This window comes from Bos taurus, chromosome 26 (genome assembly GCF_002263795.3).
Source record: "Bos taurus isolate L1 Dominette 01449 registration number 42190680 breed Hereford chromosome 26, ARS-UCD2.0, whole genome shotgun sequence".
Lineage (NCBI taxonomy): Eukaryota > Metazoa > Chordata > Mammalia > Artiodactyla > Bovidae > Bos > Bos taurus.
In genome coordinates, this window is record NC_037353.1 from 22519644 (window position 1) to 22547508 (window position 27865).

The 27865-nt window shown below is 39.1% G+C and overlaps 1 protein-coding gene across 1 annotated transcript; it reads right to left on the reverse strand.

Moving 5' to 3' along the window:
* Positions 1 to 27003, reverse strand: OGA (O-GlcNAcase). Its single transcript, NM_001206448.1, has 16 exons — positions 26776 to 27003; positions 23407 to 23458; positions 22878 to 22975; positions 21211 to 21341; positions 15483 to 15654; positions 14236 to 14334; positions 13095 to 13379; positions 11893 to 12051; positions 10827 to 11440; positions 9990 to 10164; positions 6542 to 6627; positions 5471 to 5575; positions 4549 to 4634; positions 4071 to 4263; positions 2000 to 2159; positions 1 to 633 (listed from the first exon to the last, which is right to left on the reverse strand). Exons 1-16 carry the CDS (start codon positions 26972 to 26974, stop codon positions 497 to 499), a joined length of 2751 nt encoding a protein of 916 aa, NP_001193377.1. The 5' UTR covers positions 26975 to 27003; the 3' UTR covers positions 1 to 496.
* Positions 27004 to 27865: the final 862 nt, after the last annotated feature.

The window sequence follows — 27865 nt, forward strand, 5'->3', positions numbered from 1 at the left end:
CTTTCCTCAGCTTAAACTACTGCCATAACCATCCACTTGGACTCTCCACCCTGAGGCCTCTGAACCCAAATCCTTCTCATCTTTGCCACGTCTCTAAAGCATGAGATGCATTTCAGTCAATAAGCCAAGGAGGATGACAATGATTGATTGCTCTTAGGTGAGAAATGCGACCACACTGGATGCAGAAAACAGTGCTGACTACATTTATTGAAGACCCCTCCCTGTAAGCCCGTGTAAGAGGTCCTGGCACCGAACACAAAACCCAACAAGGAGGCCCAAATCTCTTTCCTACAGGATTCGCAGCAGTATCATCTTCTTCCAACCAGTGAGTAAGTAGTCTCTAAGTATGAGTGAGTGAGTTTTACACAGTCCTCTTTGTTTCCAATCTGAATTGGCTGATTGATTGCCGCTCCAGAGGCTGAGCTGGATGAAGACCCCAACCACCACCCACCAGGTGAAGTTAAGACTTTCCGACAGTTCTTAGTGCCGACAAATGTCACAGGCTCCGACCAAGAATAACCACATCCTTTGGAAATCCTTCCATTTTTGCAATTTCAAAACAGCCCAACTTGCTGTAAAATTCCAAAATTCTTTTATCATCAGGTCTCACTTCACAAAAAGCCCCTCGGGACCCTAGGGGAAAAAACCAAAACATTCACAATATAAATGTTACTGAATTAGTAGAATTATGACCTTGTGATTAATTTTTATATATTTCAAATAGATCATAGTAGGAGATTATTTATACCAGTCCCTAAATCTCACATAATTTTTAAAATTTATATAAAGTCAATGGATATTAAAATTCATCAATATTGCAATGATAACTATCTTAAAGTAATAGGTATGTTAACTGGCTTGAATATGGTGATTTCACAATGTATTTCAAGGCATCAAATTGTACACTTTAAATACAGATAATCCTTGTCAAATATACGTCAAAAAAATTTTTTTTTGAACAGCAAGTAAAACTCTTCCTCAGAAAGAGTATATTTTAGCAAAGAAGTTGTCCAAAACCCTAAGTGTCTACAGCCATACCACCCTGAACTTGCCCAATCCTGTCTTAGAAGCTAAGTAGGGTTGGGCCTGGCACCAGCCTTGGATGGAACAAACCTCAAGGCAAACAGTAGGTTTGCTGAACGTATAATTATAATATGTATAGATGAATATATAAATATTATACATACACACACATACAAAGTACCTTTGAAGGACCCACAGAGCAGAGCCTACTCCAACCTATGTCACAAGTCAACACAACCAGAATGTGTTTTTATATTAAGACACACCTCACACCTGTACCATTCAGTTCCAAGCACAACACTTCTGAGAATTATACTTTCCTCAGAGTTGTTTCAATTATCCCACAAAGGGGACACCATTGAATCAAATGATACAAAGATGCAACAAAGTGCATTCTCATTCATTAACAATTCTCTAATTAGTGCTCAGCTTCTGTATGTTCATTTTTGTCTTGCCCAAAGGCTAAGAAGTTTTTAAAGGTTGTTGTTGGATTCGATGGACATCAATTTGACCAAGCCCCAAGAGTTGGTAATGGACAGGGAAGCCTGGCGTGCTGCAGTCCATGGGGTTGCAAAGAGCTGGACAAAGTGGACTGAACTGAATGTATGGCAAAGTATTTTTGAAGATTTAAGAAACAAACTCAAAGAAGACAAAGTATCAGCGATTCTGCATTCCTAAATGAAGTCTTCCCAAGGTTCATTTAATTTTCAACTATCATTTATAAATCTCCTGGCAAAATAAACATAAATTCATGTGTTCACTTCTCATTTAATTGGGGCTTAATACAAGCATTCATAGTATAAAAGAGCAGCATTTTTCAATGGTTAATACACATGCATTTCTTGCAGCACTAATTCAGAAGCAAAACCGTTCAGCGGTGGAGAAAGGAGTGTAAATTTACTTCTTTTTTTATCCTAAAATAAGAGTCCTGCCCTCACCTAGCCCAAATACCAGCAACTCCACAATATCTACTCACCATTGGCTTTCAGTGAAGAGAGAAGGCAAGCCATCATGCTTTTGGCTACACTTGGATCAGTTACTTTTTTGTGAATATCCATCTTTATCAGAGAAGGGAAATTGGCAAGGAAAGTTTCTGGCAGTACTTCCTGCTCTTCATGGAAACTCAACATTATTTTCTGTAAAAATTAGGATGAATCTCTTGACTTTCAGTAGCTACTTATTATGAATCTACATATCCCAACTACAGAACTTAGAAACAGGAAAAGGAAAGCAGTATTCAATAATAACTCTTCTGGCAATGGGAAAATTACCACATGCAAAATCAATTAGCTTATAATTCTGGCTGACATGTTTTCATTTTTTTTAAGTTTGTTTAAACGTAATGTAGTATATTGGATTGGATCCTGAACAGATTAAGGACATTAATGGAAAAACTGTAAGTAAGGTGAAGAGTTTACAATAATGCACCAAAGTTGGCTTCTTAGACAAGGACAAATGTAGAAAGTGGGTGAAGGGTATATCTAAACTCTATTATCTTTGTAACTTCTGTACATCTAAAATTATTCAAAATAAAAACTAAATAATTCAAAATAAAACAATGTTTTTAAAGTTTGTACTGCTTGCACAAAAATGTGAATGTACTTAACACGACCGAACTATACCCTGCTGCTGCTGCTGCTAAGTCACTTCAGTCGTGTCCGACTCTGCGCGACCCCATAGACGGCAGCCCACCAGGCTCCCCCGTCCCTGGGATTCTCCAGGCAAGAACGCTGGAGTGGGTTGCTATTTCCTTCTCCAATGCATGAAAGTGAAAAGTGAAAGTGAAGTCGCTCAGTCGTGTCTGACTCTTCATGACCCCCTGGACTGCAGCCCACCAGGCTCCTCCGTCCATGGGATTTTCCAGGCAAGAGTACTGGAGTGGGGTGCCATTGCCTTCTCCGGAACTATACCCTAGAATATGGTTAAAATGGTAAGTTTTATGTATACTTTACAATTTTTACAAAAAAAGTTTGTAATAGACACACTGGTTATTCTTCGTATGTTCCTAGGCTGAGAACTGTTGGATATGGAAAAGCAACACATCAACTGCTCAATCACCAGCATGCTGCAGTCATGTTGATGTAATTCTAAGTAAAGGAGCCTACTCCAAACCAGCCTCTTATTACACTGCCATCTAGCTAGAGGCAAAAGGTAAAAAACAGTAATAGAATTTGAGTACACTGGTGTGGGGAAGAGGGGTAGAGAATTTCAGAAAAGGGGGAGGAGCAATACAGAAGAAAAAAGACAATGTCACAAATGTAAGTCCAAGTATATTCTCTGAAAGTATTTACTGAGTTTAAGTAAAGATTATCCTCCAGAAGAAACTTTTTATTGTCATTCCTATTACCATGTAAGGGCTTCCCTGATAGCTTAGTTGTAAAGAATCTGCCTGCAATGCAGGAGACCCCACTTCAATTCCTGGGTCGGGAAGATCCCCTGGAGAAGGGATAGGCTACTCACGCCAGTATTCTTGGGTTTCCCTGGTGGCTCAGCTGGTAAAGAATCTGCCTGCAATGCAGGAGACCTGGGTTCGATCCCTGGGTTGGAAAGATCCCCTGGAGAAGGGAAAGGCTACCCACTCCAGTATTCTGGCCTGGAGAATTCCATGGACTGTATAGTCCATGGGTCGCAAAGAGTCGACTAAGCGACTTTCACTCATATTACCATGTGAAATGCATTACTGAGAGAGTATGTTAGCTTCATCAGCACGCAAATGAGATTTTTAATTACTAAACTTGCCCTGAGTACCCAAAGAAGAAACCATAACATACAAGTTTGGTGCTGCAAAAAAGAAAGGGAAAAAAGAAGGTTCCTTCAAAGTCAACACTGTGCTTTCACTTGAGAAAGTAATACAACAGCTCCAAATCAACAGATATTGGGAACAGTGGAAAATGCCATGCCAGTAAGAATAAGCCCTAAGAATTCTTCTCTGTAAGAAATTTAGAAAGCACTGGGATTTTAAGATATACCTGCTTGCTTTTTTACTTTAGTAAGTACTTTACTTTCTTAAAAAATTACCATTGTTTAATTCTAAATCTGTGTATTACCTCAGCCTCAGAGAGTTCTTTATCACCATTTGGTTTGGTATACTTCTCCTGCATGAAGGGAATCCAGGAAATTTTACATTTTTTAATGAAGGGGGTCACATCTACAGTGCCCAGGGCATAACCACATATGCCATCTTCATCTTCTAGGACAAAACAGTAATCCAGGCTAAGGGAAAGCAGCCCTCCTACTAACCTGCTCAGAAGAAAAGAAACCAGAATGAGTTAAGTTACTAACGTAAAACTTCAGAAATCAGTGATATAATAAAGCCCGATACACTCAATTGACAATGTGTGGAAACTACATTTGACATAAATAAAAACTGGAAATTTATACATATTAATAACTCAGATTTTATTACAACTAAAGTAGGACTTCTAAAAAACTGTATCTGTATTTCTAGTCTTCATCTCCCCACAACCAGAGAATCCTGCCTTTGAAATGTCTACTCCCAAATCCAACAAACACTGCATCACATACTTGTCTCCAATAAGGTCAGGCTGACTTTGAAAAGGTAAACCAACTCCATCGTCATACATTTCTCTGCAAATCTTGTACACGGAAGCCTGAAAATACAATCTAATTAAGCAACACATCAAGAAAAATGGCAACAGAATCTGACAGTATGACTCATAAGTCATAAAGGACTTCTAGAATAGGGAATAACAAAATGTTTGACTTGTCATAAACATCACCTCTGCTTTGTTAAATATTTATTTATTGAGTCATATTTGTAAAATCAGTAGAAAACAGCTCGGTTGCAGTAAACAGAACTGCCTTGCAGGGGATAGTTTTAGGCACTAAGTAGTGGATTCAAAATTCAGCAAACTATGAGGCTCTCTCTCAGCTTTCTATACACCCAAAATATTTAAAACGTGATTTTCTTTAAGCAGGCTTGCCTTTTTCTGTAGCTGATTATCAACAGCCTGGAAGCACTTTACAAACTGCAGAAAATGTATTGGAGAACATCAGGCTAGAACAACATATCACACAGATATTGTTCAGGATTCCAACTCTGAATACATTTCATCTGATGAAAACTAAGCACAGGACCTCCCTGGTGGTCCAGTGGCTAACACATCACCCTCCCAATGCGGGGGGCCTGGACTTGATTCCTGGCCAGGGAACTAGATCCCACACGCTGCAACTAAAGATACCACATACCACAACTAAGACCCAGTGAAGCCAAACAAATAAATAATTAAAAAACTAAGCACAAGATGTTGAGTCTAAACTCCTTAGGCTCTTCCTTAAACTACCCGTGTTTAAAGTTTCAGTTAACTTTCTCCATCTAAAGTTTGTATTTTAAGACACAAAAATGATTTTTTTTAATCAGGGAGTTCAAAAGAAAGTATTAAGTGTTCACCATAACCACACTCCAAGTTGGCAGGTAGACAGTTACCTCATCTTTAGGAAAATATGGTCTGATAGTATAAACTTTGGAGGTAGGAGTCAGTGGGGGTGGTTGAAAAAAGAGGTCATTTGCCCCATCAATTGGCAGCAAACGCTGTAGGAAGAAAAAAAAGGGAAACAGATTAGTGCTGGGAAGACATTCACTTTTTTTAATGAGTGTGCACTGCAGATTACCAACTTAACATTAACTGGCTACTGCAGGCAGACCTAAAGAAGAGGGGAGCACTACGCTATACTAACATAAACACCTCTTTGCTGAGGGAGGGGAATGCTTCTGAATCGAAATTACCCAAACTGAGTTACATAGCTTTAGTGGCATACTACTGGGGATTTAAATTTACAGTAAAAAAAAAAAAAAAAAAAATCTATTCCAATTATGACAAATCTATTTTTTTAAACCAATCTTATATAGACCATCTCTCTACTAAAAGATGGCAGAACAGAATGTCAGGAGGAGAGGTTTGGTCTGAAGAGGGTTATCTGTCCAGGAGACGCTTTATCCCCAAAGCAATGCGCTTCAGTTTGCTGTGCGCAGCAGAGCACCTGTTGGGGGGAGAAAAGTAGAGCACCTGAAAAGTCCATGAACAAAATTCCAACACCAAAAAAGTCACATTTTGTTTAAATTTTCATTTCTGGACTGTTCTTTCAACTACAAAATTTACTTATAAAATAATTGGGAAAATACCCAAAAGCCCTTTCACCATTCACTTGCATAATTATTCATTCTTTTTGCTCATGGAGTTTCCGCTGGCAGACAAGCATGCGCGCATTGTGCATTGCGGGCGCAGATTAAAATGCTGTGCGACCTGCAAAGAAACAATGTGAAGTGTATACCTAGAGCCGCTGCGCTTCGCAGGCGCGGGGGGGATTGGCAGCATCTCCTTCAGAAATTACTGCGAAAGAGGAGGAAAATTTGATTTAAAATCCAGCTATGTAACTAAATTGAATTTGGGACTAGAAAGCCTTCGGCAGACCAATCCTTCCAGCCATCTGATGCGCAACATAAGGTTTCTCATAAAACAAAGAAAACGTCAATTCAGTTGTGAATTCATATTGATACCTGGAACTCTCCTGCTAGACCACCTCTAAAGGCCCAGGGTTCTTGGTCTCCAATTAAGAACTGTGCTGAAGAATGACTACGACACCCTGTTGAGATCAGATCCAAGCGGAGAACGTTACGAGAAAGGGGATTTCCTGGGGTCTCAAATGTCCAACAAACTAACAAACACTGTGGAAACAGCTCTCTAACAATAATAATCCAGGGTTTCAGGACAAGGCTGTGATAATAATTTTTTTTCTTAACTTGTAATGGAATTTCAATACTGACATTCCTTCCTCTGATTAATGAATAATCACTGTTCTAGTGAAAGAGTTCTACCCTTTATTAAATTATTGGAAGGAAAGTGTCAAGTTTGTCTAAGTCATGTTTATATATTCCCTAGGTACAGCTATATAAAAATCAAGGCAGCTGCTTCCTCTCTACCAAAAGTACAGTAACTTTAAAGTGAAATAAAGTGAAATTGATGACATTTTATTATCACAGCCCAAGGAATTAAACTTGTCTGAAGTCACATTTTACATTTTGAGGAAGGGTACAGGGAAGGGAAAAATGGGAGAAAAGGGGTTAATCTTGTCAGAAAACTAAGGTCAGCAGAATAAAAGAAATTACTCAGTAAGTTGACAATGAAAAACCGTGAGTACTTTTTCTGACAAGGACAACCCAAATTCAGACTTGGCTCAACTGGTAACAATACCAGTCTGACAGATTCTGAGAACTAAAGAGAGCCAACTGATGCTCCTAATTTGTCCAGAACTAAAACATACTTTTCTTAAAAGTATGACAGTATCTGGCTCCTCTGAGCAACCACTATAATCTTTGTGGTGCACTTAGCTCATACATGGAGTGGCAGGCTTTGAGGTCCAAAAATCTGCATTTAAGGTCAGCACTTAACCAACTCCACAGGCAATTAAGGAAGCTAATAATGAGAGAGAATTAAAAGCAAATTATAATTGCCTTCCATAGACAATTAAGGAAGCTAGTAATAAGAGAAAATTAAAAGATATTCTGGAGGCCAAATCACAATCACCTGCCTAGTTTTCTGACAAGATAAAGCAGCGCAATATAGTTCTTTTCCAACTGAAGACAGCATTCTACCTCCTGTTCAAGTTAACAATCTCATCAGTACAATATATAGTGTGCTAGTCAGACAGTCCCAAAGCAAACCAATTTTTTTTGCTGACAATTCAGACCCATTAAGAGATTATATCCAGGGTTGTCACTTCTCAGGGGTAGGGGTACTTAAATAAATATATATATATAATGTAGTATTTGTTAAATAAATATGAAATAGGGTAAAAATTTTGGTTATGAAGAGAACCTGCCCCATTCCATAGCTCAGTGTAAATTTACACTGCAGGAAAAAAACTATACCTCTTAAACTTTAAGGAACGGCCAATTTCCCCTACCCCCCACTTTGAGACTACAACATAACTAGCACTTCCAACTATTACAATAAAAAGTTGCATGTACGAAGAGCTGTATAAATGAAAACATGGTTAATGCCTCAGTCGCTGCGCAAACGTGACTTCAGTTCATGCCTACTGCCCTTAAATCTACCTGAGCTACCTCACAGAACCTTTTAATTTAAACTAATTAATCATGACGCGCTGTGAACATCTGCCGCTGTCCATCCAATAGTAGTAGAACTTGTGCTGAGGATTCTCCCATCTGTACACAATGGGGAAGAAGATAATAGAAGTCGTTAGTAATCAAAAGTACTGCATAGCCACATTCTTTAAAGGACTGAATGCCAGCTGGACTGGAGACTGGAGGAAAACAAAGGGTTCTAATCAGTAACTCCCTGAAATTACTATAGAACCATGAAAATATTTTGTCGTGAGCTGTTGTGGAAGCTATGTGGATGCCAAGATGATTAGTTAAAACTTCTAAGATCTCTGACCTTGAGACTGTATGACAGCTATATACAATTAGGGAAAGCTGCCCCTAGAACTGCACAGTTCAGAGGTAAAAGCCTGAGAGGAAAAAGCAACAATACTGTATATAATCAAGAGTTTTTAATAACTTTTGAATTGAAAGCTAAGTAGCCAATGTTTTAAGCAACACTTTCTCAAACCCAATAATCTGAATTATAGGTTGGAAATTTAAGACTTCAATCCCTATAAAGGTTAATATATCCCCTGGAAGGCAAATGCCACCTTCCAACAAACAATAGAGAGGTTTTTCCTAAGCCTAAAAGCAGACAAGTATCACACAGAAGAGGTATCATGGAGCCTTTTAACAGGAAGAGGTCACAATTCTCTCTTTTACCTGTTGTGCGGTATATACAGGAACCCAAAGTTCTCTATATTCCTTTTCTCCCAATTTATTTATTTTATTTTTTATCTTTGCCCATGCCCTGCGGGAAGTGCCCTAACCAGGGATTGAACCCATACCTCTCGCAATGGAAGTGTGGAGTGCTAACCACTGGACAGCCAGGGAATTCCCTCTATTTTCATATTAACAATCAGCCTCTATTTTTAGCTGCTATTTTTAGTTGTATCAAAGGAAAACTTTTTTATATATTTAAGAATCTGAAAAGTATATACACAGTGAGAAATCTCTTTGCTACCCTCCTGAGTAACTGTAAGCTCACAGTGTTTCGTACTTCTATTTCACAACCAAGACTATGTAACCCGTCATAGTGTTTGTGACGACTATGAAAGCTGACGTGTCAGTTAGCCTTGCTGCCTGCTGTGTACTATGCGTAAGTCCATTACATATTCCTTATACCTGGACTGAAAACCTGGAAATGAAATGAGATTCCCTGGAGAAACTTGGCCATGCTGGTGCTTTTTACCAAGCTTGAGAACTTAAAAAAAAAAAAAAAAAAAAATTCACTGTTGGAGAACTTCCATTTAATGAAACATTTTCAGGGGTTTGCAATTTTTATCCCCTGCTAAACCAATTACTTGGAAGAGAGAGAAAGAAAAAGTCCTATGAAATAATACCAGGTAGCACCAGAATAGCCTCCCACTAAAGCTCGCATGCGCACAGGGCTGGGAGGATGCTTCCTCTTTCCAGGCCCCTTCGGTCATTTCAGCAATTGTTCTGTTAAACACAGCATTAATGTTATCAAGACACAGCAAGCAGCAGAGAGCTCACACAGTCACAATTCATAGAGTCTCATCTCCAAATCAGATCAAAGTGGTATACATGGTTCCATCCAGGAAGCATTCAGTCAGAGCAAGTTAAAGTCAGTACTTTCTAACACATTTTCAAGATATTTATGCTGAATTAGCCCAAGGGAGAAAAATCAATGTGCTCGTTATGTTTACTGAGGCTTGCACCTCAAGTCTGTAACAACAGCTACACCTTTGAAATCTAGGCAAGGAATTTAAACACAGTTGGAAATTCACCAATTCCCTAAATGTTTTTCTCCCTGTGGGATAATTTTTTTTTCTTTTAAGGGACAATATATCTGAGAAGAGATTATTCCTGGTGCACCTACCTAACCACTGTACAAAAGACTTCACCATAGACATTATACTCTTGATATCCCAAACATAGGAGTACATGTCATAAAGAATTGTCCTGTTGGCACAATTGGAGAGCCGAGTGAACATTCCCATCACTAGTCCGCACATCTCTTCAAACTTGGCTGCTCGTGACCGCCATTCTTCAATCTATTGAGGATCAATAACAACACTCAAAAAATTGGAAGTTTAAAAACATAATCTAAAGCACAGTTATAAACTGTTTATGTTATCAAGTACCTGCAAATTTATCCTCAAGATTAAAGAATCACAGGGCTTAAACTTTTAAAGATAAGCAATGTAAGTCTGTGTCTCTCCAAACTGACAAATATTCCTCAAATATTAATCAACTTTGACCTTCCTTCATTCTTAACTACTGTAAGGTCAAACTATGGAAGCGCATGATTCAGCAGTCTGTACCTACTTTCGGAGGAGGCAATGGCACCCCACTCCAGTACTCTTGCCTGGAAAATCCCATGGACTGAGGAGCCTGGTAGGCTGCAGTCCATGGGGTCGCTAAGAGTCCGACACGACTGAGCGACTTCATTTTCACTTTCATGCACTGGAGGAAATGGCAACCCACTCCAGTGTTCTTGCCTGGAGAATCCCAGGGACGGGGAGCCTGGTGGGCTGCCGTCTATTGGGGTCACACAGAGTCGGACACGACTGAAGTGACTTAGCGGCAGCAGCAGCAGTACCTACTTTACAGAACACACTCTAAGATGTGGCCAATTCTCATTTAAGACCTCTTCCATATCATCAGCATGGGGATCCATCCAGGCCAGAGAAGCAAGTATATTAAGTATACTCACTTTTTCAGAGTCTTTTCCTTTGCAATTGACACTGACAACACTGCTATTTGCTCGAAGCCACTGGAATTCACGTAACATCTGCGCTCCTTTGGGCCCATGCTCATAAGGAAGGTAGAAAAGGTCAGCAAGTAACTGCAAATCCTCCAGAGTCACTGGTTCTGCAGTGTACAAAGGCTTTTCATTTGGACCAGGCACAAACTGCTCCTTGTTCGTCTGTTCATCAGTCTGCATAGGGGCAATATCACTGATGCAATCTTCCTGCATAGACATCTCTGGGGATTTTGATTCAGCTATGCTTTCTTTATCAGTGTCCATTGGTTTCAATTCCTCTGCCATTTTAGCTTCAACGATTTCAGTTAGTATTTGATTGTCATTCTTGTGGTCTGTTTCTTCCTGTTTTTCCACTACCATGTCCATGGGTTCCTCATCTGGCTGTTTCTTTTCTTCGTCCTTGGCCAGGGCTGTAGGCTCACCACTCAAGGCTGCTCCCTGGCTCATAATGGGCTCCTGGTAAACAGTCGTAACTACAGTTGTGGCATTTAAAGAGGGCGCTGCAACTAGAGGAGCCCCATCAACTACACTTGCTTTAGCGCCACTGTGTGCAACCTGCCTACCTATAAAAACAAATTGCCAGAAAGATAATCAGAATGACAAACAGAACAAATAAGATCCAGAGAAATGTTTTCTACTTATCGTATCTCTAGGCCTCAATTTGAGATTCCAAATAATCTGAGCCCTAAGAAAAAGTGCCACTTCTCTAAACCACCAGGGATGTGAGGAAGGGAAGAGAGGGGAAACACAGATCATATATATGGCAACACCTAATTATTTTCTTCTCTTTTGAAGATCTATATTTTTGAACAACTATTGAAAAAAAAATTAAAAACACAAATTAGCATTCCAAGAAGATAAAACCTATTTAAGGCCAAAAGTAAAATTTAAAAAACCTTATTCTCTAGATTCTTAAATTTCATTTTGCTTGGTGGGCCTGTAATAGAACATCACAAATGTTCTTATGTCTCAAACAATGTAATCCAACCCTCTTACAAAAAAAGACCAAACTCACTGCTGTACTGATGAGGTACGCCAAACTCCTGCAACCATTCTGTTAAAGCTAACTTCAGAGCCATCTGTGGACTATAGAGTACATCAGTTTCAATATCTTCATCACTGCCTTCGTTTTCTAACTTTATCTGGATTGATACAGTACTGTCTTCACTATCAGCTGCAAAAGAGAAAGAGCACAAAAACGGTCTTGATTACAAAACACTAATTCTTACAGTAAAACTGGAGAGGCGAAGAACTGGAGTAAGAACAAACTTTAAGCATAATAATGCAAACACAACCAAGACCCTTCACCGAACCATTTCACCTAGAATAGTCATCTAAAGGCATTGCCAAATGTAAAATCCCAAATGAAATAATAAACACTAATTTCAGAATCACTGGACAAATCACTGATACATGTCCACTGATAGTGTTTTCATCTCTAGCCCACCAATCTTTTAATGTCCAAAAGGCTTTACTTATATTTTCACCCAGTGTTAAGTATCTCCTTCTCCATGAAGTCATTTACCCATTTTTGCTTAAGAGAGGTAATCAATCACTCCCTCCTCTGTGTTCCCCCTAGGACTCTGTAGATAATTATTCTCAGTACTCCTCATTCTATGGTATAGCTCCTTGCCTGCTTTATCAACACCAGACTAATTCTTTCAAAGTAGGGACTATTTTATTCTTTGAATCCTTAGTGTCTGATAAATAGGTGTCTAAATGTTAATGAGTAAACAACTAGTCAGTATTCTCTTACCTGGAATTCAGGTAAGAATTTTTCATAGATAAAAATCAGTAAGCCAATGTCTAAAATAAGAATATGTTTCATAAATGTAAGCTAAACTGAAATTACATAGTAAGCAACTCAGATAAGAATATCTAGCCATCTAAAATACACCATTTAAATATAATCATCTGAAAACATAAATTCAATCAGAATTACTCAAGGGGTAACAGGAACATTAAGACTACTTTGTCTAGTTCCTCAGGTTTCAAAGGCCAAGTCACATTTTAAAAACAAAGAACTGAGGCCAAAAAGTTATTAAGTAACTTGCCCAAAGCCACTCCAGGGAACCCTTTTTCTATCATTTACATCTCATTCACAGGACTAAACAATACCTTTAAAAAAATTCTTGATGACAAAAGAACATATACTCACTAACGATTCTAGTTAACCCCAATCTCTTCCCAAGGTCAAGAATTAAGTCATTTACTTACTCATCACTACATCTTTCCTTACTCCATTCATGTTTGATTTGTACCAGGTGGCAAGGGTGTGGATAGCAACATAGTTGGCTTCAAATTCACAATTTGGATTAGTCAAGACTCCTTTTAATCGTGGGATGAGTTCTGTGGATCTTCCTTTGTATGGGCCCAGAAACAGTCTCTTCTGATCATAATCATTAGCATGAATGTTATCCCAGATTACTGGAGCTCTCTTAATTATCTTCGAAACCTCTTCAATGGACTCTACTGGAATTTCTTTAGAAACAACTTTAGGACCTAGAAATAAAGGCCATCATTTATTAAAAGGCTCTCATACATGGTTTTTCAAAATAGTAATATACTGCATGTAACTTTTTATTTTGTTATATTTTTAAAGAATTTTTCTTTTTATAACAACACAACAACATGTGCTTCTACTCAGCTTTATTCCCCTCGCTCAGTATTTCCTCAGAGTAGATTCCTAGAACTAGTGGTTAGAAGGCACAAATAGTAAAGGTTTGGGCAAGTTTCCTCAAAATGATACATTAGTAAGAAACAAATTTTCCATGTAAATAATTTTTTTCCAATATAATATATCCTCAATTAGACAAACTCTCATTAACCTAAATCCTGGGAGGGTTTCTTCCCTTAATTCTTAGAATGAAAGCTAATACAGCTCATGGATTACTAGCCGTCAATCTAGCATTAAGGCTTTCATTTCATAAAATACCACATTCTTGACTTTCCTGGTGATACAGTAGATAAGAATTCAGCTGCCAATGCAGGAGACATCCCTGGGCTGGAAAGATTCCACATGCTGCAGGGCAGCTAAGCCCGTGTGCCCTAGAGCCTGGGCTCTGCAATGAGAGAAGCCACTGCAAGGACAAGCCTGTGCACGCAGCTGCAACTAGAGAAAGCCTGTGGGCAGCAACAAAGATGCAGTGCAACCACAATGAAAATGAAAATTAATAAATTACTTTGATATTCAGACTCACTGCAAAATCCTCAAAAAGTATTCTTAATACCAAGTGAAGAATGTATACTGTGTAAAAGAAAGAGAATCTCATTAAGGCTCAGCTTTTTAAAAGTATACAATCAATTCTCTACATCCTAGTTGAGTAAAAGTTTTACTGTATAAATCTTTAAGACTTACCTGTCCAAAGCACCTCAATTCCAGGTAGAAGCTTTTCACCCACAGTCCTTAAGTAAGGAGACTGAGACACATTTGGATAACAAAAAGTGCCACAGTATTCTGAATGTAGGGGGAGAAATTAATCAGTAAAACAAGAATGAAATAGTCATGAGTATGTATTTCAATGGGGATAAAAATGTCTATCAATTTTAAACTATTTTCATCCAAATGATAAAAGGCCTCTATCTCATGCCCCAAAAGAAGTCAACAAACTAGCTCATTTATGTATTAAAAAAAAAAATCAATTCTTAAAACCTGATATTCCTCCTCCAAAAGTAGGACAGATCAATCCTTATGATCCTATGGTCACTAAAAGTTTACTAAAGATAAATAATTGGAATTTTTTGCATTTTCTACAAACTCTGAATTGCCTACATTTCTCAGTTTCAATCAGAGGCCAAACAGACTGGATTGATATCATAATAAAAATAAAGCAAAATTATGCCACTGGCTTAGAACTCAATTATAACTGATTATAATTTACAATGAATTAAGTAACTACCAAGTATGATCTTATTAAACATTACTTGAATATTCATGTAGCATCAGAAGAGATAAGGTTCACAGTTCACAATACTTTAACAAGACAGACAAACACACGGTTAAATCAATACAGTCTAAAATTTCTTAGAACTTATTTAAACTCTTCCTGAACAAGAAGTCAAGCCCGGGGAAGTTTTCTTGTAGGCTGAATTTTGAGAGGGGAAAAAAAAAAAGAGAGAGAAAATATTTTCAGTGGAAGGAACCAGGGAGAAGAAAGAGGGGGAAAAAAGGAAAAGGGGGATAAATACTAGAAGTAAGAGCCCAGATGGGAGTGGGAGGAATGAAAAGGGATACAGATAGGCAAGGGCAGAAAAAAGTAACAAGTGGGAGGGAAATGAGAAGTGACTTAGTTAAATGCAATGTAAATTTGCTTTTTTCTAGTTTTCACTTTGATAATACTATTCCCTTCCTCTAATCCAGAAAAGGTAATGTTCATATACTTTTTAGTACCAAAAAATACACAAAATCTTTCTCCTATTCAGTTGTCATTTATTAATCCCTAAAATTTCTCCAACTTAAGATCTGGAGAAACATCTTCTAGAAAAAGAATTCCTACCTTTCTTTACATACCAAAGGGACAGGGAACAACAATAAAATTCATACATGGTCTTTTGAAAGTTATGTATTTCAAGACTAGTTAAATAGAAAGCTATTATATACAATACCTGTGGGACAGAAGAGGAAAGTTTCTGGCTCGCCTAGGTATTGATAAATTTCATTTGTGATGGAGACCTGGGCATGAGCAAAAGAACTGAATACCTCTTTGTCAGCTGCACACATATTATGGTCAATATCATCAAAAAGCAAGGCAAATGACCTGCATCCAAACTGAGAAACCTAGGAAAGGAAAAAAAACCAAGATGCTTTTACCAGCTCATCTTAAAGAGTAAAAAATACAGGCTTTAAAATATTCAAGTATATACTTAATAGTTATACTTAAAAGTCAAATATTTTCCTTAGTAGAATGTTCAACACCAAACCTTTACTCCCTTTCTATTTTCTGTGTTAAAAAGCTACAGTTTCAGTACCCATATTTTCATTTGGGTTTCAATGCACTAAGCAAATTGTCTAACAAAGCTTCTATAATGTGGCTTATCCTTCTACATCTTTCAATACAGAAGATACATACCAGAAGAAAAAAAATGAACGATAAACTCCAAGACATGAGAAATCCAAGTCATTTGCTCTAGTCAAGATGCAATGATGCTAACTAATTTCTTTGCACATAAACCTAAGTCATCAATCAGAAAGACCAAAATAGCAGAATATGATCAAGCGGGGAAATAACCTCCTAGGAGCTTATTCACAGAAATTTTAATTACTTTCCCCCCCCCTGGCCGCAGCACACAGATTGTGGGATCTTAGTTCCCCAACCAGGGACTAAACCCAGTCCTGGCAGTGAAAGCACCAAGTCCTAACCCTTAAACAGCCAGGGAAATCCCAAACTTTTAGGTTGGTACGAATGTTAACTGCAATTTCAGACTGTTGATTTTAAATCATTATAATTAGGTTCAAACACATCTTTTATTACTTAAAATAGGAACCATTGCAGTCGACACATTTTTGCCAACTAAAGTTAAGTTTATCTCTGTAACATAAAAATCTATGCTTCGGGAAAACATTTCCTGCATCCTGCTGGTTTTAGAAGTGTTTTCTCTGCAAAAAGCTGTTGAAATGCTTGAAAAAGTGGTAGTCGATTGGCTAGAGGTCAGGTGAATATGGAGGATGAGACAAAACTCTGTAGCCCAATTCATTTAACTTTCGAAGCACTGGCTGTGCGAGTGTGGTCAGGCGCTGTCATGGAGAAGACTGGGACTTGACCAACGCTGTCTGCAGGTGGTGCAGCTTCCAGTGCCATCTCATCGTGAGCACAGTTCTGTGATGTATGTGAGCATACTTCTCAGATGTAATGGTTTTGCTGGAACTCAGAAACCTGTAGTGGGTCAGACTGGCAGCAGACCACCAAAGTGACCAGGACCTTTTCTGGTGCAAGTGTGGCTTTAAGAACATGTTTTAGAGCTTCTGCTCGGTCCAACCACTGAGCTGGGCATCACTGGTTGTAGTATGAAACCCACTTTTTGTTGCATGATACCATCCAATTGAGAAATAGTTCGTTGTTGCATAGAATAAGGTAACACTTCAAAACAATGATTTTTTTGGTTTTCGGTCAACTTATGAGGCACCCTTTTATCGAGCCTTTTCACTTTTCCAATTTGCTTTGAATGCTGAACAACCATAGAATGGCTGACGATGAATTCTTAAACTTCTTGTCTAGTTGTGGGAGGAGCAGCTTCAATAATGGCTCTCGGTTGGTCGTTGTCAACTTCTGATGGCCAGCCACTGTGCTCATATTCAAGGCTCTCGTCTCCCTTGCAAAACTTCTTGAACCACCATTGCACTGTGCATTCATCAGCACTTCCTGGGCCAAATGTTGATGCTGTGTCTCCACTGTCTTATGACCCATTTTTTTAACTTGAGTAAGAAAACTGCTTGTATTTGCTTTTTTGTCTAACATCATTTTCATAGTTTCAAATACATGTAAAATATACAGCAAGTAATAAGTCATTAGCAAAAAAACAAAGTGAGAAATGCACATTAAAATGATGAATAATACATCCACATTTAAGAATGTATTCCAACATCAAATGGCAAATGTCAACATTCAGATCAGATCAGATCAGTCGCTCAGTTGTGTCCAACTCTTTGTGACCCCATGAATCGCAGCACGCCAGGCCTCCCCGTCCATCACCAGCTCCCGGAGTTCACTGAGACTCACGTCCATAGAGTCAGTGATGCCATCCAGCCATCTCATCCTCTGTTGTCCCCTTCTCCTCTTGCCCCCAACCCCTCCCAGCATCAGAGTCTTTTCCAATGAGTCAACTCTTCACATGAGGTGGCCAAAGTACTGGAGTTTCAGCTTTAGCATCATTCCTTCCAAAGAAATCCCAGGGCTGATCTCCTTCAGAATGGACTGGTTGGATCTCCTTGCAGTCCAAGGGACTCTCAAGTCTTCTCCAACACCACAATTCAAAAGCATCAATTCTTCAGCACTCAGCTTTCTTCACACTCCAACTCTCACATTCATACATGACCACAGGAAAAACCATAGCCTTGACTAGATGAACCTTTGTTGGCAAAGTAATGTCTCTGCTTTTCAATATGCTATCTAGGTTGGTCATAACTTTCCTTCCCAGGAGTAAGTGTCTTTTAATTTCATGGCTGCAGTCACCATCTGCAGTGATTTTGGAGCCCAGAAAAATAAAGTCTGACACTGTTTCCACTGTTTCCCCATCTATTTCCCATGAAGTGATGCGACCAGATGCCATGATCTTCGTTTTCTGAATGTTGAGCTTTAAGCCAACTTTTTCACTCTCCACTTTCACTTTCATCAAGAGACTTTTTAGTTCCTCTTCACTTTCTGCCAAGGGTGGTGTCATCTGCATATCTGAGATTATTGATATTTCTCCCGGCAATCTTGATTTCAGCTTGTGTTTCTTCCAGTCCAGCGTTTCTCATGATGTACTCTGTATATAAGTTAAATAAACAGGGTGACAATATACAGCCTTGACGAACTCCTTTTCCTATTTGGAACCAGTCTGTTGTTCCATGGCCAGTTCTAACTGTTGCTTCCTGACCTGCATACAAATTTCTCAAGAGGCAGATCAGGTGGTCTGGTATTTCCACCTCTTTCAGAATTTTCCAGTTTATTGTGATCCACACAGTCAAAGGCTTTGGCATAGTCAATAAAGCACAAATAGATACTTTTCTGGAACTCTTGCTTTTTCCATGATCCAGCGGATGTTGGCAATTTGATCTCTGGTTCTTCTGCCTTTTCTAAATCCAGCTTGAACATCAGGAAGTTCACGGTTCACATATTGCTGAAGCCTGGCTTGGAGAATTTTGAGCATTACTTTACTAGCGTGTGAGATGAGTGCAATTGTGCAGTAGTTTGAGCATTCTTTGGCATTGCCTTTCTTTGGGATTGGAATGAAAACTGACCTTTTCCAGTCCTGTGGCCACTGCTGAGTTTTCCAAATTTGCTGGCATATTGAGTGCAGCACTTTCACAGCATCATCTTTCAGGATTTGGAATAGCTCAACTGGAATTCCATCACCTCCACTAGCTTTGTTCGTAGTGATGCTTTCTAAGGCCCACTTGACTTCACATTCCAGGATGTCTGGCTCTAGGTCAGTGATCACACCATCGTGATTATCTGGGTTGTGAAGATCTTTTTTGTACAGTTCTTCTGTGTATTCTTGCCATCTCTTCTTAGTGTCTTCTGCTTAAGTCCATACCATTTCTGTCCTTTATCAAGCCCATCTTTGCATGAAATGTTCCTTTGGTATCTGATTTTTTTGAAGAGATCCCTAGCCTTTCCCATTCTGTTGTTTTCCTCTACTTCTTTGCACTGATCGCTGAAGAAGGCTTTCTTATCTCTTCTTGCTATTCTTTGGAACTCTGCATTCAGATGTTTATATCTTTCCTTTTCTCCTTTGCTTTTCGCTTCTCTTCTTTTCACAGCTATTTGTAAGGCCTCCCCAGACAGCCATTTTGCTTTTTTGCATTTCTTTTCCATGGGGATGGTCTTGATCCCTGTCTCCTGTAAAATGTCACGAACCTCATTCCATACTTCATCAGGCACTCTGTCTATCAGATCTAGTCCCTTAAATCTATTTCTCACTTCCACTGTATAATCATAAGGGATTTGATTTAGGTCATACCTGAATGGTCTAGTGGTTTTCCCTACTTTCTTCCATTTAAGTCTGAATTTGGCAAGAAGAAGTGCATGGTCTGAGCCACAGTCAGCTCCTGGTCTTGTTTTTGCTGACTGTATAGAGCTTCTCCATCTTTGGCTGCAAAGAATATAATCAATCTGATTTCGGTGTTGACCATCTGGTGATGTCCATGTAGAGAGTCTTCTCTTGTGCTGTTGGAAGAGGATGTTTGTTATGACCAGTGCATTTTCTTGGCAAAACTCTTAGCCTTTGCCCTGCTTCATTCCGTATTCCAAGGCCAAATTTGCCAGTTACTCCAGGTGTTTCTTGACTTCCTACTTTTGCATTCCAGTCCCCTATAATGAGAAGGACATCTTTTTTGGGTGTTAGTTCTAAAAGGTCTTGTAGGTCTTCATAGAACCATTCAACTTCAGCTTCTTCAGCGTTACTGGTTGGGGCATAGACTTGGATTACTGTGATACTGAATGGTTTGCCTTGAAAACGAACAGAGATCATTCTGTCGTTTTTGAGATTGCATCCAAGTACTGCATTTCGGACTCTTTTGCTGACCATGATGGCCACTCCATTTCTTCTGAGGGATTCCTGCCCACAGTAGTAGAAATAATAGTCATCTGAGTTAAATTCACCCATTCCAGTCCATTTCAGTTCGCTGATTCCTAGAATGTCGACATTCACTCTTGCCATCTCGTTTGACCACTTCCAATTTGCCTTGATTCATGGACCTGACATTTCAGGTTCCTATGCAATATTGCTCTTTACAGCATCGGACCTTGCTTCTATCACCATTCACATCCACAGCTGGGTATTAATGTCAACACTGCAAAACCACAATTACTTCTGCAACAACCTAATAACTTTAAATTCCTTACCAGCCATTCCAATACCACCAATAATATATAGATTTTTTTTTTTTTCTTTTTAAAAGGTGCACCACAAGGCAAGTGGGATCTTAGTTCCTTGACCAAAGATGGAACCCACACCCCTGGCAGTGGAAGCATGAAATCTTAGCCACCGGACTGCTAGGGAAGTCCAATATAAACTTTTTTAATAAACATAGTACACTTACTTTACTAAACAGATGTGCAGCTTTTATGTTAAGTAGAATGTAGATTCCAATCAGGTTCAACAACAGCTTACATGTTTACCTAGTGTTTCTTCTCATTTTGGGAAACTAGCCAGTCATTTCCAGACTGAATTATGTCTCTTAACCATATAATCGAGTGAATCCTATTTCTATAACCTCACTCAGAAGCTCAGTCAAGCAAGCACCCAACAGCATACACAGTTTCTGGAAATGTGACTCTGGAAGACTCAGAATCAGCTGGAATGTGAGGGAAGTCTCCACCTCAAGTCTTCATTAAGAATCTATGGGAATGGAGCTTATGAGCATTCTTTTAAGCATTTCTTCTAAGCATTCTTTTAAGGCAGTTCTTATGCAAAGTGAAGTTTGTAAAGCAATGGTACCTCCAGTAAAGCTCTTTTCACTCTTTAGAAAATATTATCAAAAGTAAAAAATTTGCACAGAAAATAAAAATGTGTCCAGGAACAAAGAAGTACTATGAACCTTGTTTTCTTTTTATATCATAAAAGCAACTCAGAAACTTTTCAGTTTCATGTGCTGACTCAGGGAAAAATAATGAAAAAGCAAGGAAATTACCTGATCCAGTTTGCGTTTCAATGTAGACACTTCCTTGGGGTTAGAAAAAGTAATATCCAATCCAGGTGAGATAGCATAGATGAACTCTATCTCATATTCCCGTGCAGCAGAGATGAGAGTCATAAGTTGCTCTAAAGAACAGAGTCCATGACTTTAGAAAGCAGCACAGAAAACGAAGAGCCTTCACCTTTAAACTGAAGGTCATTTTTCTCCAATTTTCAATAAGTCAAGAAAAAAAGTCCCTTCAATTTTACAAAACTGTCATGTCCAATGTGACAACAGGCCTTACATAATGGCACAAACTTGATACAATTTAATATCACCCTGAACTCAATAAAAGCATTCTCTTCCTTCCACTGACATTTCTCAAAAATATTCAATTAAGGCATCAATCCTCTTACTGAATGCAAACCAATTTTATTTCTCAAGTGTTTGAGAGTTATGTTTTTGTTTTTGCTGTCTCTGTATGACTGGAATTCCTAAATAACTCTACATATAACTACTTTATAATTTAGAAGAAAAGAAAAATGTGTTCTTAAAAACCAGGGTTAAGTGATGGCCTTAACAATCTTGACATCTCTGTAAAGACAACAAAGAAATCTATCACAGCTTTAAGTTTCTAAAATGTGACAGACAATTTTCCTAAGTAAATCGAAATACTATTCCATACCATAGGATGTATCTTTAAATAACTTTCAGTAGTATCTTAAGATAGTCATTTAACTATATTTTGATCACATTAAATTTCATTACCAGCATCACCAGAAAATAATCAAGTTGAAGAAACACTTAAGTTATACAGAGTAGTAAACAACAAACTAGATGCAGTTTTAATTGCTTTTTACATAATTTAAGAAAACTTTCTGCCTTCACTGTCTTGGCTGGGCTCTGTAACCAAGTATTAAGTAAATTACTTGTTAGTTATCATTTAATTCCAGGTATGAAAATGTTCCCCCATTCACTCAAGTACACAAAGAAAAGCACTTCACCATTTGTCTTAGTTACTTATATTTATGAATTTTATGTAGCTAACTCGACATAAGAACACATACAGAAAGGACAGTTTGAGATGGCTTTCACTTCAGTATAGGCCTGAACCAGGGTAAGGTCGTTCTGACTTTAAATAAAGACAGGACCAGTACTAGTAATCAAGTGGTTAAGACCAAGCCATACCTGGTTGAACCTGAAGCAAAACAATCATTAATACCAACCCTGTCTTTATTTTAGATTTTGGTATTTTGTTCAGGGATTTTTTTGCATTAGTTCTGGTTTAAAAAATAGATAATACTTTTTATCTTTGTTACTGATTTTTTGGAGTACTTTAAAACTTGCACCCAAGTACTTTAAAACTTGCACTTGCCTTGCCCGAGGCCTAGCCTTGCTTCAGCACCTCTTTGTCCAATGGCCTACTGTTTACTGGCAGAAGTTAAAAAGTACCATTATGACCACAAAACAGGTGGAGTCAGACTGGCAAACCCATGAATCACACCATGGCTACACACTGTTAGTGCTATTCTTTCAATCTGCACTAACACACACAGTTACTATATAAAAGAAAACTACCTACAAAGTGAAAGTGGAATATTTAATTCTTGTACAACTACATTTAAAATATACCTGTTTTCTTCACATACTCTACATTTACAGATTAAGAAGAAAAAGATTACCGGCTTCCTCCACTGAATACATCTCTCGCCAAAACATCCTATGTTTGTAGTCATCTTTTGGAGCATACAAATATGTATTTAATTCCCATTTCTGGAGCCTTAAGAGGAAAGAAAATTACATGTATATATATATAAACAGGCAACATGCCTAACCAATACACCTCAATTTTTTCCCTTTTTTCGGAGCAGCTCCATCTCTTAAAAAGCTAATATTCTGGGGCAGTAGCTTTTAACCTTTTTCAAGTCCAGTGGAGTTGTAAAAAAAATTAAATAAGCAATGTTAACATATCCAACAGTCTTAAATATAAATACAACAGCTCTGAGTGAAGCAAGTGAAGCCCAAAACCTTTCCAGCTTTCCCAGGAAAGTCTGAGAACCACTGGCCTAGGTGAAGAGGAAGAAGACCAAGGTTAAAACAACTTCTGCAACTGAGAAATCATCAAACTGTATTCGGCCTATTCAGTGGTAGTGTTTCCTCAAACAAAAGGAAATATTAATTAAGACTCTCCTTTATATAATAAAAAGTTACCTTCTAAAGAGTTCTTTTCTCTGTTCCATAACCCATGGTCTTCCATAAAATCCTAGATTCAAAGTAAGAATGAAATTGTAAGAATGTGGTAAACTGTGTACTGAGAAAAGCAGATTACAATACAAATGATGTCAATTTGTGAAAAATACAAAAATTTGAAGGATGTTTAGTAAAACATTAACATGTTTTGGGGTGATATTATATAGTGACTTTAATTCCCTTTTTGCTTAGGCAAATTTTCTGGTTTTTCTACCATGAACACTAATTACTTATGTGATAGTTATCTAAAAAGAGCTAAATGTCATCTCTTTTCACTGTCAAAAAAGACCAAATATATTTAAACCTAACTTTTTAGAAAGATTATCTCAATCTTACAGTGAGAGGAGGGGAAGCCTAGTAACCCCAAGCTGCTATTAATAACAAGTACTATCTAGGAGGGGAGTTAAACCACTTTTAGAGGTAGAAAAGGTAGGGAAAAAAATCAGGAACAGAATTAGTAAAGAATCTGACTGACCCAATTTTATGATTTTGTTTCCCAAAATTACATTGTAAAAGAGACTCAAAAAGTGCCTTAAACTACACTCACAGCAAATTCAATATCGGAACTGGCCCAAACTGGAAACTCAAGCAATCTCAATTCCAGAGCAAATGTTTAAACAACTGAAAATTCAAGAATGTGACTCACTCCAGTACCCCATGTGGGGGCACAGTACTAGTAATTCAAGAAACAAACCTGCAGATGGATGATGTTAGTGATATAAGCACCAAACTGGTATTACAGCTTGCCTAACCTTTATTTTCCACCAGTCTCAATCTAATCATCTGCCAGAGATAAGGACAACCTCTCAAGAGTATTATGAAGATGGTTCAAATATTGTTTTGAACAGAAAATGCTCCTTACACACACAACTTAACAAACTCAAAACCAAAATTTCTGAACTGTAATAACCTCTACTCTAAACAGAATAGTTACTCTGCACAAAGATAATGAGACAGACCAAAAAATAAAAATGAAAAATTCATTAGGTACTAACGCATGAAACTGTAGCACTTAGAATCTGGACAATTTAATGGTTACTCTCTTACAAGTGATTTAAAATGTTAAGTGAATTTTACAAGTCTTTATAGCTTTCCTTCAACAGTTTGCATTATCATTACCTCTTAAAAGAGTAGGCATTAAACTTTCCTTTAGATCTGTCTCAGCATTTAAAAAAATTTTTTTTCAAGGGTCTAACATTTTAATCTTCAGAAACCCTAACTTTGCTCTTTGAGAGTAAGGTTCATGGTTTTAGTTAACTGGCACCACAAAGAGGAAGGAGGGCTGTTACACGAGTTAAAATCAACACAGATTCGTCCACAAAACCTGCATTATTCACATCATTAAAGTGAACCTTAAGAAGAACTGGGAACTTTGGTGACTGTCAGTGAAGTTCATCCTTGCTTAAAAAAAAAAAAAAAACTCGTTAAAAAAAAAACCCCAAAACAAAACACTCAGGGTAGACCTTTTTGGCAAAACTTTTGTTTCACTTTTATATATGTATATGTGTGTGTTGGTTTGTGGTGTAAAATGTACTTTTAAAATCAACAAATTTTGTGGGCCACTGTAGTTAAATACTTGCAAATAAAAGCACAAATTAACCTCATAAGTATGTAAATAAATAAAATCAACAAAGGTTTGTGAGGGAAAGAAAAACCAAACACCAAAAAAAAAAAAAAAAAAATCAGGAGCTCAGTCACCAAGGAAATATTCTAGGGAATGGGAAGGAGAAAAGACAACAGGTAACAATTTTAAGTAGACTAGTTTCCTTTTAATACTATTCTGAAAAACAAATCAACTGATCTTAACCACAACTAACTTTTTCTGTAATTATTAAGAAGGTGTAATCCACAGGCAAGTTTCCTTCGACTCACTGTTAGTCTAGCTCTAAAATTTCTAATCGTCCAGCACTTCTCTCCCACCCTCCATCCCAAGATCTTAGGTCACAAAACACAGATTCTTTTCCTAGTATCTCCCTGCAGATAGATTCTAGTCTTATAAATACATCGATGGATAAGTCAAGCAAAGCAATCATGTTTTCATAAACATAGACTCCGGACTAACACATAGGTAATTTTTCCATTCTGTTTTCCCCAAAACTGTGCAACAGTTAACGTCACTGAACCGTTTCATTTCTAACCCTAGCTGCCAACTAGTCTTGTTTTCCCCTACAATTAAACTTTATGTAAAATACCATAATCACCACCCATCTTTCAAATGAATACTCCATATGTTCAGAAGTTCTCAACCAAGAGGACAATCCTCTTTTCTTTTTCCATGCCTTTCTGGTTTTTAATAAAGACCAGTATTTAACTGTTACTCCTATGCACACCATTACATGTAAAAGAAACTAATGAAGTATACAAGCTAGGAAACCCTGGGTCAGCCAAAATACTTTAGAAAGTTCGAATACATGCTATACTTCAGGTAAGAGCAATGATATTGATTTATACTTTCATAGAATGCACATCTGTGGAACATTTGTCCATTACATTCATAAACTGTGATACAATCTTCTACTCATTTTCTCCAACCACCAAAGAAAAGTCCATCATTCCTAAATGGTAATGGGAAAGGAGGCGGTGAAAAGGAATTTTTAAACCTCTTTTGAAATAATTAAACTAAAAATTCCGTATCTCAAATACTATTAAAATCAAAGCTTCATCCCTCAAGGCAAGGCAGAGTAGTTAGCAAAGGGCAATTTTCCAGGCTGCAAAAGAAATTGGATTCAAAGGGTGGGAGTTGGGGACTGAATAAACAAAAGAAACAAACCAAAAAAAAAAAAAAAAAAAAACCACCTCTAGGCAAAAAGGAATTTGTTAAACTATAGGCCCACAGTGCTCCTCTTCACTCCAGGAATACAACTAGCACATCTGATGGGTAGTCTTCTTTCAAAAGGGTAGGGGCAGCAGTACTATACATGCCTTTCCGTATGTGAACCCAAACCACCCTAGGAAACAAGATCCCAAGGTACAAAGATGTAAAACTCAAGAGCCCAAGACCAGACTCCCTACACCGCCTCCACTGGAGCACGCCTGGCTCCAAGCCCAGCCGGGTGGGGTCAGGCACGTTAATAGCCAGAGGGGAATTCGACGCCGTTCCAGAACGCGAGAGAAGACTTGCCCACCCTCTCGCCTCTTCCCTTGTTCCAGCAGGGTCAAATTTCAGACCCACAGGAATAATCCCCTTTTAGAGCTTCCCCCACTTCCCCCCTGCCCGCCACCGCCACCGCCCAAGCTTCGCCGCCATCCGCCTAACCAGGAAAGAACAGATTACTATTGGGGTGGGGCGGGGGGAGGACACTCTTGCCCAGCCCGCGCCACAGTTCTCACCTTCCACCACGCCACATAGGAACCTCCGAGCCCCTCCTGCCGCCCCGGCGACCGCTGCTCCCCCGGCCCCGGTTGGGTTGTCTTCTCCCGGGGCTGGAGCTGCCTGCGGCTCCAACGATGCCCCCGCGGAGGCGGCAGGGTTGGAATTGAGCTCGCTCTCCCGCTCCTCCAGCGCCGCCTGGCTCTCCTTCTGCACCATCCTCCTGCCCCCGGCCGCCGCCACCTCTGCAGGTCCTCCTCGGCCTCCGTCCGTTGGGCCGCCGGCCCGGAGCCCTGGAGAGGGCCTCGGCTCCTAGCGCGCGCCCTTCCTGCTCCTTCCCTTCCCCCTCTGCCCTTCCCCCTCCCGCTCCGCAGGGACCCGAATGCCCGGATGAGAAGGGCGGCGGCACCGGCGCGAGCCCTTTGTCAGCCGCTGCCTCAGCCTAAGCTGGGGAATGCCGGAAGCCTAAAATCGAGTCCACGACGTATCGTTCTTTGGAGACAGATGGCCAAGGCTCTTTTTCTCCTTCTCAGCTTCTGTTGACCTTCCGATAATCCTAGTTCTCCCGCTGCCTCCTCCCGCTGCCCCTGGGTCTCCTCTGCTGCTGCCTCTACCGCCCGCTTCCTGTTTATCCGCACTGCGCCTGCGCCGGAGACCGGCTCAGACCGGTCCCTTCAGCCCGGCTCCCCCTCCTTCTTTTGAGCCAGTCTATTGAGCTTCATTCGGTAGGGGGGAGCAGAACAGAAAAGCCGCGAAAAGCGGAATGTAACGAAGGCAGTGGAATGTACCATTTATGCTCGCCACCCTCCAGAACGAGCCAGACTCCCAAGAACAGACCATTAACCAACCCGGAGAAGGGGAAAATGGGAGGAGGCTGGAGCGGGTTGGGGCAATAGGCATGTGGATAGGGCCGGCAGGCGGGAGTGGGTGAAAAAAAAAGAGGTGTTTACTCTCTTAATGCGCAGGCGCGGAAACCAAGCCTCTGGTTCTTAAAGAGCTGGGAAGAAACTGACCTACTTTCTATTGAGATTATTCTGACAGGTTGGTTCATTACATCAGCCTGACCCAGGCTGGGTTCTGTGAAGACAACACTCCAAGAAGCTCAGCTCA

Excerpts from the sequence above, each read along its gene's own strand:
- OGA (NM_001206448.1), bottom strand. The coding sequence starts at position 26,974 with ATGGTGCAGAAGGAGAGCCAGGCGGCGCTGGAGGAGCGGGAGAGCGAG. Across the intron at positions 14,335-15,482 it reads TTTCCTCTTCTGTCCCACAG|AATACTGTGGCACTTTTTGT; the intron begins GTATTGTATATA and ends CCCTACATTCAG. Across the intron at positions 2,160-4,070 it reads AAGAACTCTCTGAGGCTGAG|AAAATAATGTTGAGTTTCCA; the intron begins GTAATACACAGA and ends TAATTTTTACAG.